We start from the raw sequence: 15,648 nt of genomic DNA on the forward strand, positions 1-15,648 counted from the left end.
CTCCAATCTGCATTAAAGCATAGATATGTCTCCTTTTTCCTCCCTTTTGATGTGTGTGCGTGCGTGCGCACGCGTGTGTGGGCAAGGTGCCAAAGCACGCACGCATGAAAAGGGAGAGAGAACTGCACAAAAGGAAGGTTGTCGTGTTTCACTTGCAGAGGTTCCGATGATTTAGTGTGGGACACGGGAGTCGATGATGAGTGGATGGAGAAGAGAGAAGCTGCACAACTCAGTGGCTCGTTCTCAGCTTGGCTCTGGGAGGTGTGTCCACCATCTATCCGCATACCATGTCCTCTGCATGGAGCTGTCAAGAAAGAAGGGGGGAGGAGGGGGTGTGGGTGTGCGACAACAAGGTCTGCCGCAGTAAGCGTATGCAGGGAGAAGTCAAAGGTATCCAATCTTTTGGGGGTAATTGATTTTCAGACTACATAAGTACTCCTTAGTAAAGGGCTGGATTTTGGGTGCATCTCTGGCCCATTGGATAAAGCTTGCGGATTAGTGCCAGAGCAAGTTAATGATAATAAACTTTTTTAAAATTATTTCTTTTAGGCCGATGTGAGAGGTTGTGGAGTACATTTGTGTACCTCTCTCTTTAAAGAGGGACATTGAGTATTGTGTCAAATATTAATTTTCATGCTTTTGGAATATATTGTAATCTGCATAGTTCATTGAAGCTACACTTGTTTCCAAAAAACATAATATTTCATTGTGATACCACATGTTTTAAAATCATATTGTATGAGTATCCTACTATATCTTGAAAAGATAAATTGCTAGACTGCAGTCAAACGGGAGCTAGCTTAGTTGATTGATCTTTGTCACCCATGTCATGGGTTTGAACGGCTGAGTGATGCCCAAAAGCGCACTTTGTAGCTTACGAGCGGGAATGCTCCTACTTTACAAAAAGAAAAATAGCAAGTCATAAAATCACGAGGTTTGCCAAAAACTATTATGGGACGAGAGATAAGGCACACACCGAGATACAAACCAAAATTATATTAGTTAAGCTCATCACAAGAAAAGAGAAAAGAGAAGAGACACTTGGGAAAAACTCAAAAAATCCCTTTTTTTGTGGTGAAAATTGAAGGGGGTGAAAATTGGAGGGGGATGCGTACTTTTTGCAAGTATGATCACGGGATCTATGTTCTAGGCACTAGTTGTTGGGGCAGTTCTCCCTATCTCTCATCTTTGAAAGTGAATTCTCGCAAGCATCTCTATCTCTCTCTCTCTCTCTCTCTCTCTCTCTGTCTCAACTCTCTACTCTCTCTACCTCGAATCTGAGGAGGATGCAACAAGTCCAATACCGAGGGAGGAGGTTGCAAAGTTCTGGCATCCTTCACCCATGCGATCTTCTAAGAGTGCTTCAGAGAGAGGGCTTGCAGGAGGAGAAGACACAACTCGCCTCTCCTAGAGGAGCTAATGTCAAGGAGGCGTGACAATGATGAAGCAGGAGGAAGAGGGCACAAGAGTTTTGCTTGGATGCCTCTCTCTCTCTCTCTCTCTCTGTGCACAAAGGTAGGCTCGTATCATCATGAATTGCAGTTTTTATTAGTACCATCAAATACAGTGCAGCACATGAAAAGAAACAGTAAGCTACAATTGAAACACTATTCTATGGCCATTTTCAAGCATGAGCATCCCCAAACAATCTTGAGACTGAAACCTGCCATCAGCATAGCACCGATAATAGTGTCTTGCTTTGCTCCTCCCTTGAAGATCATCACTGTTGGAATACTTCGGATCCCATACTCAGTTGCTGTCGAGGGGATTTTATTTGTGCTGAGCTTCAAGCACCTAACTCGGGCTTTGTACTTCTTAGCAAGCTCATCCATCAAAGGGCCAACAATCACACGACAGGGTCCATCGTCAAAACACCGATAGTAGCTAGGGGTTTCTTGTAGCCATTCACACACGATCCTACGAGAAGCATGCTTGAGGGACTCTCCTCAACCCTAAGCAGGCAGGTAATGAGGAAGTGTGGGAGAAGAAGAAGCCACAAGGGACACAGTGGATCCATGAGCCTCTCTCTCTCTCTCTCTCTCTCTCTCTCTCTCTCTCTCTCTCTCAGGGCTAGGGTTGGCGTGTGAGATTGTTGCCTGGGGGATTCACTCTATATAAAACCGAGACGCCACCTGCGAGCGAACAACTTTGATAAAACCCCTATATACGACTCATATTAGGGAATATGACCCCCCTTTCTACGCTTATACGACAATCAATGCAGGAAATTATCATACCTCTATCTTACATATAAAATTTTGGTCTCAGATGATCTAGCTGAGTAAAACTAGTCAAAGAGCGAGCAGCATAGTGACTGGCAGCGTACTAAGGAACCACTAATGTTGATAAGTAGATGTACCCTCAATGTGTGTTAGTTTGACTTTCAAAGTATGTACCCGCTCAACTTGCACTCTAGCTAATCGTCCAATTCTACCCCATCTAAATTACTCAAAAAACATGGTCATAAAGTTGTGCTATACAACTCTTTATAGATTTCATCCCTCAACAAATGAACTATAGTCACAAAACAAACAATTGATACAAAGCAGTGTTAGTTCTTGCATGGATCTTTGTAGCTATTGACTCAAAAGTTCAAGGGAAGACTCTTTTGGGAAGCCATAATTTTGAAACACAAAAATATCCTCTCATTTTTTCCTTTTCTCACCCCCCCCCCCCCCAAAACCAATAAATATAATACCCCCTCCCTTATTTTGAAGCTTGGGAGATAAATTATTGGGGGCCTACCCTTAACTTATATGCTTATGTAACTTGTTAAAAAAACCCCCTCCCTTGCACTTACGTGGTACGATAAGTTTTTCATGGTGAATCCCTCGAGGGTTGTTGGAAGTTGGATTCGTAGGGAGCTCGAGCGTGGTCTTGAGGTAGCACGAGTGTGGTCTGCGTTGTCCTCTCTCTCTCTCTCTCTCTCTCTCTCTCTCTCTCCGCACAAGGGCGGCGAGAGAGATCAGAAAATTCCACATTTGCTAAGTAGTTTTTTTAAAAATAACTAGCGTAGGGGAGGTAGGGTAGAGGGATGATAGGAAGGGATGATGGTAAGAGCTGGGCTTTCTTTTCCTTTGAAACTTTGAGATCCCGTGCTTCTTTCACATTACGATTTCAAAAAATCTTTGTATTGAGTGTCTCCAAAGCTCTATCTTTATAAATCTCTATAATAAGTGTTTGCTCTCGTAACTAACAAATAAAAAAAATGTACATTTTTTTGAAACAACCTCTCCTCTTTTCATTAGGAAAAAGGGAACACATCAATGTATGGGAAAAATCATTTTTCCAAACATACAAAATTCCTTTCCTTGAATTTGACAAGAAGAAATTTTAGAAAATTAGGTTTATTTTGTGGGTTTTTACACTATTTTTCTTTGTTTTGGGACGGAAATTCTCCATTTCCCCTTGCCCTCAACCGGCATGTTTGAAATTGAAAACAACACGATATTAAGGTGAGACACATTTTTCCCGAACATTGGAACACATCACTATGGCATGAGTCCTTGGGTAGGCCAAAAAATTGCTAGACTAGTAAGCAGGCCAAAAATGAGGTTTTGGGACGATGTTTAGGCTGAAGCCCCGCCTCCCCTCAACACTCAAGAGCATGGGCAATTAAATTAAGCCCAAGCGGTGGGATCTACAACAAGGGAACTAGGACACGCAGATCGGGACACGCGCAACCGTAGGATGACCTAGAGTAAACTAGGACATGAAAAGGTAAACTTGAACACACAAGGAGGCTGTCCGGGTTTACTTATTTTGTATACGTTTGGGGAGTCTTGGATAGGTGACAAACCTTGCATGGTCCCCACCCCGGTTTAAATCCAACGCGCGATACTTGACACCCATTTTTTTGAGCCCTTAAACCTCCTTGAGATTCGTGCACAAGATTCCCACCGTTGATCCTCATTAAATTTCCGTACCCTTTAGTCTGCCTGCCTCTTTCTCTCCCTCTCAGTGACACTTTTTCTGTAAATCCTACACACACACACAGTGACACACTCACTCTCTCTCTCTCTCTCTCTCTCTCTCTCTCACACACACACACACACACACACACACACATTCTGCGCACGCGCGCACATGAGAACCATGGGCTTGTAATTGGTGAATTTATGGGGAACAAGCGGCAACGTCTGGCGAAAAAGCGCCTTAGAGGAGCGGAAGCTCAACAAACACAAACAGAAGAAGCTCGCCCGCCCCTCAAGGCTGCCTGCAACTCCCGCAAGATTTCAAAGAAGCATCCTCTACGGGTCGCAGGAAAGAAGCCTGGCGATGGCTGCTTCATCTGCAAATCCACCGATCATATTGCGAAGGCCTGTCCCCAGAAACTGGGCAAAGAGAGGAAAATGGTACTCCGTTCTGTTCTTTGCTCGTGTGCTTGTCCACAGGATTCCCAGTGCATGTTTATTTTAAATTTGTGCTACAGGAAACTGTAAACCTCTGGATTTTCAACGGGTTAAGCCATGTCTTTTGGGCTGAGGAGCGCTTTTTGCTAATACTGTTATGATTTCAAATTCAGTGCAAAACACATTGCATGGGAACGCCCCTTCTCCATGTGAGCAGCATAGGGAAGAGAATTGTGTGGATTTGGCTTTCCTTGTCCTCTACTTTGAATGCATTGATAGCATGCATATGTAAGAGTTCAGATTCTTGTCCGTGTGGTGGCTCCAATATCTCTCAAGAGCAGATTAGGGAGTGCATGAGGTGGGACCCTTGTTCCTAGGGTTTCTCGGTGTTAGAGAGTCTCGAGTGTTCTGCAATTGTGTTGTTAAATGTGGGTTTAGGTCACTTTTCAGTGAGTTTGCATATTTTTGAACATTTTGGCTTTTTGGCAATTTTTAAGTCATGGGGTTTCAAGCCGAGTAGGGCAAATCTAGGATTTTCCTATATAGGCAACGCTCCCCCTTTACTTGTTGGCATGTTGTGATCAGTGAGCAAAGCTTCCATCGTTTGGGCTACATCTCTCTCTAGGATTTTCTCTCTCTAAATGGTGTAGCATTTTCTCTCCCCTAACGTTTTCTCATGCATCATCGCCCTCTGCCTAGACACCCTACATAACTAGTGTGCGCCTGCGGGTTGTTTCCGTGGCCGTTTGGTGGGTGTTACGTGGTAGGAGATCGTGTACGAGGAGATTTGTCGCGATAGATCCGAGATATGTTGGCTGCTCGATCGCGAGAGGAGGTTTGCTTGTGGTTGTAGACGAGATAACCATCCTGTTCACCCTTTTTCATTGCACCTTTGACATGGTATGAAAGCCAAGACGTGCTGTTGAGTCGGATTGGTGATTTGTGCAAGTTTTTGGTGTTGAATTTTTCTGACAAAACAGGACCGTTTACTGTTTTTTTTTTGCGTTTTTCACTCATTTGGGATTGTAGTGGGCAAATTTGAAGGTTTCTCTCCCTCTACCTCGACCTAGCGTCGTCACATGCCCAAATTCTCTCACACAATGGAGAGGAGTGATGATTTTGTTAGCCACTCAAGTTATGGTAAAGAAGTATGACCTAAGGTAGCACCCGATGGTGGAGAACCACCTGTTAACGAGGAGTGGGAAGATTGGTCCCAGTTCTACTCCGCATAGGTGATCAACCAATCAAGATACCTACCTTTCCCTTGGATCAGCAAGTGAATGGCAACAACTATGCAATACGGAAATCAACCATGATTGCAATCTTCGACTCTTACGAGCTTGGAGGCTTTGTTTCGAGCAACTTTTAAAGCCAAAGGATTTGGGAGTGAAGTCATGGGAGTATGTCAACGCTCGAATCCAATCTTTCATAATCCTCAATAGTACACCATCTATTATTTGTCAAGGAGGCGTAGTTTAATTGGGATCGGCTTTCTTCTCTATATGATCGAGTCTCCTATGAAGCGGATAGCTTTAGAGGTGTAGTTGAGGACCTTGGATGCGAAGCACTCGTCCATGAGAAACTATATCAATAAGATGCAAGACCTTCAACAAGAGATACTTCATATGGGAAAGCTTATCAATTCAAAGGACATGGCCATCTACCTTTTGGTTCAATTACCCCCTCGGTATATCAATTTCTATTCTTCGCTGATTACGAGTGGCAAATTGAATACTATTTCTTGGGACGAAATTATTGGTTTTGGACCAAGAGGAGAGGTTTAATACGGGAAAGAAGCCAAGCTCCGAAGCCTTGGCCGGTTCTTCCCACATAGCAGAAACAACAAGTAGAAGGGTAAAAGAAAAGCAACAACAAGCCAGAGAGGAGTGCTGCTGAAAAGGATGCATTGAAGGCGGATCGGAATTGCAATCATTGTGGGGAAAAAGGCCATTATTGGCGGAAGTGTCCCATGGGAGTTGGAGATGCTCTGACTGCTACGGCGGCTGCGGCGGTGCATTCACCAACTTTTGTTCATTTGTCGATTCTACCCTTAGAGGACTCTCCACGGACAATGAAGGTTGAGATGTCTCTTGGGGTTCGAGATGGTCATGATTGGATTCTTGATAGTTGTCACGTGACACATCCAACCCTATGTGTCCGTGGACAAGCTACAACACGACAAGGGTTCAGTTCAGTCAGTCAAGTCTAGAATAGGAAGTGATCTGGCACTTTTGTGAGTTTGTTCGCAGACCGTGCATGTCCAGACACTTAGATTAGATGCATATCCTCTAGTTGCACACAACATGACCATCAGATTCCAGTCAGATCCCATCAGTAGCATTTTTACAGTGCATAGGCCTATTTTCCCTATTTTTGACATTTTTCACTTATTATTTTTAAGTGACTTTTGTTGGAAAGTAGGTAGGGCAATTTTGCTAAGTTTGTATATAAGAAAACCTAGCGCTAGCGCTTTCTGGCAGAAGAGGCAGCAGGAGCACCTTGCTCAACAGGCAACTTCTCAGCAAGACCAACACCTGTAGTAGCCCTAGCGTTTTCAGCCATCTGAGGACCCAGCATTTTTGCATCAGATCAGCCTTGGCGTTTTGTGCATAGTAGATCAGCCCCGGTGTCATCACGACACAGCAGATTAGCCTAGCATTTTGCATTTGCAGAACCACCGGCGACAGCAGGACCAATTTCAGCCCTAGCGTTTTTGGTTTGTAGCACAACCTTAGCATTTTTGCAGATCATCGCGACAGAATCAGCCATAGGACCAACGTTTTCAGTTTTCAGCCTTTAGCACTCGCAGATCAAGTTCCGAACCTTGCAGATCTCACCTTCCCGCAGCAGTTCCTCGTCGCACGATGGGATCCATCGAAGTTTGCAGTTTCAGCCCGGAAAATACAGATTTCAGCATCTGCGTTTTCAGCGCGTCGTCGTCGCATCGTTGCCATCGACATCGTCACCGACACAGAGTCAGAATTCAGCAGATAGAAGTTTTCGGATTTCAGCCTGTCTCGTCGTCGGCCTCATCGTCATCGACATCGTCGGCAAGTCCAAGCATTGTAGAGATTTGTGTGCAATCATAAGTAGACCGCTCTCGCCATAGAGAGTGGGGCCTTCGGAGGAGGGTTTTACAACATCTCTGGTGTCGTATTCTCTTCTCTATCTCTCAGTCTCATGCACTTCCATTCACAGTGTCCATTTACTTTGTTTGTGTCCATTGCACTCTCTCACTAAAGGAACGGAAGGCTCTTCCTTCCGTAAGTAAAAGGAACCTTGTGTTGCTAAATTGGCTTTATTTGACAGAAAAATAATTCTAAATGAATTATTAGATTTATAAGTGAGAGGGTTTTCTCGCTTGGAACACCAAGAAACTAATTCTAAATGAATTATTGGAATTTTAAGTGTGAGGGTTTTTCTCACTGGAGACATCCGAGAACAGAGTATTCTTAGTGCGTCATTTAAAGTAATGACGGGAGCACTGAGAACGGGAATATCTGTAAGGCCACCAGGAACGGGTACTTCTGATGCGTCACATCGGATGGGTGACAGGGAGCATCGGAAAGAAGTATCCGACCATCCGGGAACGGACATCTCTGATGCGTCATAGGATGGGTGACATAGAGCATCGTGAAGGGGATTGTACCGTAAGTTCGGTAGGAAAGGACTAGGTGATGGGTATTCTTGATGCGTCACAAGGTGGGTGATGGGTGCATCGGAAAGGGAATATCCATAGTCGAGAGGAAATCCGAACTGGAAAAGAGGAATACGCGTAAAGACGCAAGCACAAGAATAAAGATGGGTTATGAGAAGCTTTTCTTAAAAAGCGGAAAATTTGAACGAGTTTTCCGGGAAGAGCAAACGCTTTCCCGCGAGGAATCTATGTTTGCATTGCATTTGTGCATGTGGTTGCATCCAGGGACGCTTGGGAAGTGTTGTGAAAGCATTGATTTTAACTTATAAGGTTTTATTGAGTTTTTGGGCAGGTTCAGACCAATTTTAAAAATATGCCGGTCGTCCACTTAATAAGTGGGCAGCCACTTAGAAAATAAAGCAACAAAACCAGCCAGGGAATTCTCTCTCCCTATTTCGGGTAGAAAAGAAAAAAAAAAAAAGAAAAGAAAAGAAAAAAACGGCCGCGATCTCTCCGCGAGCAGCTATTCGTGCCATGGTGAAGGAGCTATAAAAGCACCACATGCCCTCACTGAAGGGGGGTTATCAACGCCAGCAAGAGAAGACTCTGCCGCCAGAAGACGCGAGAGATCGCGAGACTACGAAGCACGGAAGTCGCTTTTCTCGTGCAAGAGCGACAGGTATCTATTGTGGATTCGCCATGCGAATTGTTGTCGTGTGTTTGCGTGTGTGTTTGCAGGTACTTCATCGCGAAGGAGAAGCGAGAAGGCTTCGGCCTACGCTTGGGAATTCCGGGAACGGAATTCGGAAATTGTCTGCGGAGTCTCGACTCCGAGTACAGACGGAAAAAGGATTGAGAGCTCGTCTCTCGGATTTCCCTTACGGGAAGGAACGACCATCGAGTCAGAGATTTAGAACGGAGGGGTTTTCTCCGGTTCTTGTACTTGTAAAAAGATTCTCCCTAATAAAGAATTCTCTTTAAGGGGGGGGACTAGCCCATCTTCTGGTCCCCAGTACTGTGTCGATCTTCTCACTCTCTATCTCTCTCTCTATCTATTTCTCTCTATATCTTTGGCTTCAATATTAAGTGATAAATTCTATTTATCCGAGTATATTTTATATTGTTATGCGCTCTCGTTTGTGACACCTTGAGCACAGTTCGGAGCACTCATCTTGAGCAAAGTTCAACATTCATTCCGCTGCACCTTACATTGGTATCAGAGCTTTGGCAGTGTTCTGTATCACTTAAGGAAAGAACCACAAGAACCACATAATTTTTTTTGCTTGTTGAGGTCGCACGAACCCAAGTTCGCTTGGGCGTGTTGATTCCTATTCGTGTTTTTGAAGAGTGACAGGAAACCCAAGAAAGAAGGGCTTGTCCAGCCTCCCCTTGTGCCTCTTTTTACTCATTGAGAGCGGACCGTGCACTTAGCGGCCGGCCAATCGACGTGAGGTGGGAAAAAGCAACCTTGGTGTGAGCGAAAGGCGCCAAGGGGTGTGCCTGCGGAAAAGAGCAGAATTCGGGTGAAGGGAAGATTCTTCTCTAACACAGATTGCAAGCGAAAGAAGACCCTCAAGAACCTCAAGAACCTAAAGAACTCAAGACCCCCAAGAACCCAAGAACCCAAGACCCACAAGAACCTAAGTTCCTCGTGAACTTAAGAACCAAAGATCATAATGCATGGTCATCACCCGAAGCGGAATGGATACTTCGCATACAAGTGATGAGCATGAGAGAGGCGACGAAGAATTTTTCCCACCAGGAGGTTTTTCCGACCCTCCCCCTTCCCCATCTACGCCACGAGTTGTACCAAATCCTATGAAGGAGATGGTCAAGTCGATGTTGGACATGATGGCACAACAAGAAGCGACTCACATTGCCTTGGAACACGAGCACGATGAACGAAAAGAAAGAAAAGCACAAAGAAAAGAGGAAGCCGACGCAAGACGAGCGACCTTGGAGGCCGAGCATGAGGTGCAAAGGGACCTCCGCACTCAAGAATTGATTCAACAAGTACTTGCCTCAAAGTCTGAACCAGCCAAAGATGTTGGGAGTTCATCAAGTGGCGCAAGCCGAGATTCGGACTCCAAGAATCCAATCAGAGAGAGAAGTTTACTTTCAGTAAGTATGATGGTAAGATGGATGCTACGGTTATTCATTCTTGGTTGCATCAATTTAAATCTTATTTTGCGACAACTAAGAAGACAGGAAATAGCAAGGTTTTGACGGCAGCTATGTACCTTGCCGGTGATGCCATCAATTGGTACCACGCATAGCAAGAGTCACAGTTAGCCGCGCACCTAGAGGAAGCCGATGAATTCATGTCCCTTTCCTTCAATTGGGCTGATTTCCAAGACAAGCTCAAGGCGCGATTTATGCCACCTCAGTACCTCGCACGATTGAAGGACGATTGGTGCGCTCTGAAGAAAAATGGTATGCCAGTTATGTCGTTTTCTCATCGTGTTTTGCAGCTAGGTACCCAATTATGCAAGTCGGATGATGAGTGCAAGGAGACATTCCTTTATGGATTGGACGAGTATATCAAGTACGATGTCGAGGTGCTCGATCCAATCGATCTCAACAAGGCGGTAGCGAGTGCTCTCGCATAGGAGATGAAGCACAACAAGGGAAAGCCTAAGGAGAACAAGACTTCCACAAGTATCTCACAGACTTTTCAGAACCCTCAGAATGGTAAGAACGGTAAGAATGGTAACTCTTCTAACCAATCTTCCAACAGTCTCTCAGAAAAGAACTCTCAAAATGAACCTAAGGGTAAGGCTAACACAATTGCTAAACCTAAGCTCACTCCATATGAAAAGGTAGCACAAGGAATTTTAGGAGGATACATCACGTCGGAAGAGCAAAACACTTATTCTAAGAAAGGTCGTTGTTTTCATTGTCACTTTAAGGGTCACATAAAACGAGCATGTCCTAAGCTTGACTCTAATGAATCTAAAGAATCCACAGAACCCACTTCCTCTGTCAATGCAATCAATGACAACACGAGTGTGCCTCAAGTTTCTCCTGACCCTCCCATTGATGAGTCTCTCATTAAATGTTATGGTCATATGACGGGGCAACGTTTTGTCATATTGTTTGACCCAGGGAGTATGCATGATGTGATCAGTCCTGCTCTTGCTGAGAGAGCCCGCCTAGAGGTTAGTCAGAAATCGCCTCTCGAGGTCTCTGGCTTTGCTCCCGGTATGGACTCTCACACCACGAAAGAGTGCCTCGATGTGTTGTTTACAGTTTAACAAGTTGCTTTCCGTAGAAATTTTTTTGTCTCTCCTCTCTCAGGATGTGATATGATTTTGGGCATTCGATGGTTTCATGAGCATAACCCTCTCATTGATTGGGCGGAGAATACGTTTACTTTCAATGCCAAAAGTGATTCTCCCATTGTCATTCGTGGAGAGCAAGTTGTTCATTCTCCCTCTCATTGCTAATGTACAGGCGAAGATTGAACGGATTCAGGAGAAGGAGACTCTGTCAGTCTCTTCTTCTCCAAAGCATGACAAACAAGATTTGCATGATGATTTGGATGACAATGACAAACATGATGATTTGCATGATGATCAAGATGTGATTTCTCACAAGCATGATGAGTTGCATGAAGATGATGTGATTGTTCACAAGGATGATGTGTTAGTTGATACTTTCTCTAGTGAAGCTAACTTCATTGCAGATGCGATCAGTCACGAAGAACCGATCTTGGCTCTTGAGACTAGGTCAAAAGAACCCCCTTAGGAAGAACCGATCTTGGCTCTCGAGCCTCGGTCCAAAGAACCCTCATAGGAAGTATTATGTGTTCGCATGATTCATACGCATGCATTGTTCGAGTGTTTCATTCGTGATCGGTTCCTGTATTTTCGTCAGCATCTTTATGTGATCCCTTTTACTAGGCATGACATATTGTAAGTTGAGCACGTTTCACTCATGAATGAGCACAAATGTATGAGGATTGTTCATGAAAAGCTGAAAAGTATGCATTCAAGGAAGTCACATTCCATGTCTCTTCCTTGGCACGACACATTCGTAGAAAGAGCACAAGCAAGTATGAGCACCAAGCATGGGCATTTCAGTTGTGAATTGCCAAAGTTGATTGATTTAGATCAGAAAGACACTATTCGATCTCATTGTTTGCGTGTGTGTGGTGAACGGTTTGGCACTCCATCTAATTGTTCATCTACATTGCATGCACAGTCTTTAGCAGTCACTTTACATGGAATGGGTATGTTCATGTTTTTGTGTTGGAAGTGGTTTCAAGAATTTTCAGCCATGGAGATTCTTAAAGACGGAAGAAGCATGACTCTAGACGAAGTTGAAGCATCGAAGGAGCCACAGAAGACTTTGTGTCGCTTTCGGCGCGGCCCAAAGAAGCAAGCGTTGCAAACCTTTATGAAGTTCAAGTACTGCACGACCCACACATCAGAGTGGGCCGGCGAAGAGTCCCTTCCAGGATTCCGGATGCTATTGGCGATCTCCATCGATGCCATACAGTTCGGTACCAGTACCTCACTTTGAAAAGGAGGGAATATCACGTGACACATCCAACCCTATGTGTCCGTGGACAAGCTACAACACGACAAGGGTTTAGTTCAGTCAGTCAAGTCTAGAATAGGAAGTGATTTGGCACTTTTGTGAGTCTGTTCGCAGACCGTGCATGTCCAGACACTTAGATTAGATGCATATCCTCTAGTTGCACACAACATGACCATCAGATTCCAGTCGGATCCCATCAGTAGCATTTTTACAGTGCATAGGCCTATTTTCCCTATTTTTGACATTTTTCACTTATTATTTTTAAGTGACTTTTGTTGGAAAGTAGGTAGGGCAATTTTGCTAAGTTTGTATATAAGCAAACCTAGCGCTAGCACTTTCTGGCAGAAGAGGCAGCAGGAGCACCTTGCTCAACAGGCAACTTCTCAGCAAGACTAACACCCGCAGCACCCCTAGCGTTTTCAGCCATCTGAGGACCTAGCGTTTTTGCATCAGATCAACCTTGGCGTTTTGTGCACAGTAGATCAGCCCCGGCGTCATCACGACACAGCAGATCAGCCTAGCGTTTTGCATTTGCAGAACCACCGGCGACAGCAGGACCAATTTCAGCCCTAGCGTTTTTGGTTTGCAGCACAACCTCAGCGCTTTTGCAGATCACTGCGGCAGAATCAGCCATAGGACCAACGTTTTCAGTTTTCAGTCTTTAGCACTCGCAGATCAAGTCCCAAACCTCGCAGATCTCACCTTCCCGTAGCAGTTCCTCGCCGCACGGTGGGATCCATCGAAGTTTGCAGTTTCAGCCCGGAAAATGCAGATTTCAGCATCTGTGTTTTCAGCGCGTCGTCGTCGCATCGTTGCTGTCGACATCGTGACCGACATAGAGTCAGAATTCAGCAGATAGAAGATTTGCAGATTTTAGCCCTTAGAGTTTTCGGATTTCAGCCCGTCTCATCGTCGTCCTCATCGTCGTCGACATCCTCGGCAAGTCCAAGCAATGTAGAGATTTGTGCAATCATAAGTAGACCGCTCTCGCCATAGAGAGTGGGGCCTTCGAAGGAGGATTTTACGACGTCTCTGGTGTTGTATTCTCGTCTCTCTCTCAGTCTCATGCACTTCCATTCACAGTGTCCATTCACTTTGTTTGTGTCCATTGCACTCTCTCACTAAAGGAACGGAAGGCTCTCCCTTCCGTAAGTAAAAGGAACCTTGAGCATAGTTTGGAGCACTCATCTTGAGCAAAGTTCAACATTCATTCCGTTGCACCTTACAATAGTGGTGCTTCACGGCACATAACACCTTCAAAGGATCTTTTGTCCAATATGCGATGGCACTATGGTACTATTTTCATCCGCGAAAAATCTGAAACTCCTATTCATAGGGAAGGATCCATGGAGTTGATTTTAGATAGCAGAGGAAGTATATACCTCCCAAGGTTCTTTATGCTCTAAAGCTGGGATTTCATCTCGTCTGTGCACGAGGTGTGCAAGCTAGGCATGGAGGTGATTTTCACAGAGGATGCAGTGTCCATTCAGGATCGACACTCCGGTAAGGAGGTCAGAGGGAGCGGAGTGGAGAATGGTCTCTACAGGCTCCATGTGACACAAAGTGACGACGTGGCATGACCAACTGGAAGAGAAATGGCCAAGTGGACAAGAGAAATAGAACCGACCACCTTGAAGAACTTACGAGCAGTGGTGGTGGGACCTAGAACCCTAAAAGACAGAAGCTTGGACTCTGTGAGAGATTTCCACACTTTTCGTTGTTGGTGCTACGTGGTAGGCTATATGGATTTTCGCAAATTACGCTTGTTGCTTTTGGAGAGCCCAACGCTAGCTTTTGAGAGCAGATTCTTTTGGGTTGATGTGCTTTTAGCACTGAAGCTTTTTAGGGCTCTGCTTTTGGGCACCCTTGTAAGTTTAAAACAGCCCTTGTATGGTTGTAGAGTTAGAGAGCAGAGCGAGTGTCTTCGTTTCGAAAGATTACTTTGAGGGACCAGATTGAGCGGTTTTGTTGTGGTTTTCCAAAAGAGATTCGAGAGTGTTGTTTAGAACAGAAGTCTGACTCTATTCAAAGGCTTATGTGACATTCTAAGCAATGATTTGGAATGCATGCCGGCTCATTGACTTATCCTACAGACAGGATAGTATCCACCTCACCAGGGCAAGAGTCTTCCAGTACAGAGAATGAATCAGGGGAACCGGATGACAACTCATCACAGGATTCTGGAGCAGTAAGAGAATCAGATGGTAGCGCATCCGAGGGTTCCGACGAACTAAGGGAACCAACTGCAAGTTCATCGAAGGATTGCGGAGAAGAAAGCGGACCAAATGATAGTGTGTCTTAGGGTTCGGATGATTGAGACTGACGTGCCAATGGATAGAGGAGGCTAGCAAAGCTACCCATAGGTCCCAGGGCACAAGGAAAGGGAATCAACTGGTAGATCAGAGAATACCCTAGATTCAGATTGAGGTGCCAAGGACAGGGAGGCCAAAAGCGCTACAAACAGGTCAAAAGGGCACAAGAAAATAACAGAAAGGGAAGCTAGGTCCATCGGATAATTTGGTCAAGGGTAATTTTTGGCCCTCGATGCAATGTGGATGAAGGAAGAGAACCTCACAAATTCTCTTTAGAGAGAGCTGCACCTTGAAGCTTTTGGCCTATTGGTAGTGTCTATATGCCTAAAGTTGCCAATGAATCAGCAGGTTGAATCTAGTGCGGTGCAGACTGCACAAGAGGGAAAGCCACTCCACTCCTTTGTCACAGATTTCCTAGATTGAATAAAGTCACTAATTTCTCTAAAGAGATTTTAAGGTACTAATGGGCTGACATTATTTTGCGGAATGGCTTTATAAACTGTGTGCACTGAATTGGAAATTCCCTTGTTTGAAGTGAAAACATGTGCTCTTTCATGTGTGTATTGTTAGAGACATGTAGAGAAAGATGCAATGTCTGTAGCATTTTGTCTGATGAATGATTAGAACTTAGTGCATCAAGACATACGTCAAAGATTGGTGAGATCTGGATGTGATGGGTAAGTGAATGAAGAATAAATGTGATATAAACTTAGCGCATATAGACATTTGTAAGAGATCGGTGAGATCTAGATGTGATGCCTAAGTAAATGTAAATTGAATGAGATTCTAGTGCAGTAAGATGTCT

The 15,648-nt window shown here is 44.6% G+C and overlaps 1 protein-coding gene across 1 annotated transcript in view; it reads left to right on the top strand.

The window, feature by feature from the left end:
- Positions 1 to 3,973: 3,973 nt before the first annotated feature.
- The window catches only part of LOC147457865 (VASCULAR-RELATED NAC-DOMAIN 6), a 72,562-nt gene continuing 60,887 nt past the window's right edge, over positions 3,974 to 15,648 (top strand). The window contains exon 1 of the mRNA XM_086512648.1: positions 3,974 to 4,355. Within this exon, the coding sequence (XP_086368774.1) occupies positions 4,119 to 4,355 (237 nt within the window). The 5' untranslated portion in view covers positions 3,974 to 4,118. The remainder of the gene's footprint in view (positions 4,356 to 15,648) is intronic.

This window comes from Adiantum capillus-veneris, chromosome 5, assembly GCF_014529385.1.
Source record: "Adiantum capillus-veneris isolate H3 chromosome 5, ASM1452938v2, whole genome shotgun sequence".
NCBI classification, from domain to species: domain Eukaryota; kingdom Viridiplantae; phylum Streptophyta; class Polypodiopsida; order Polypodiales; family Pteridaceae; genus Adiantum; species Adiantum capillus-veneris.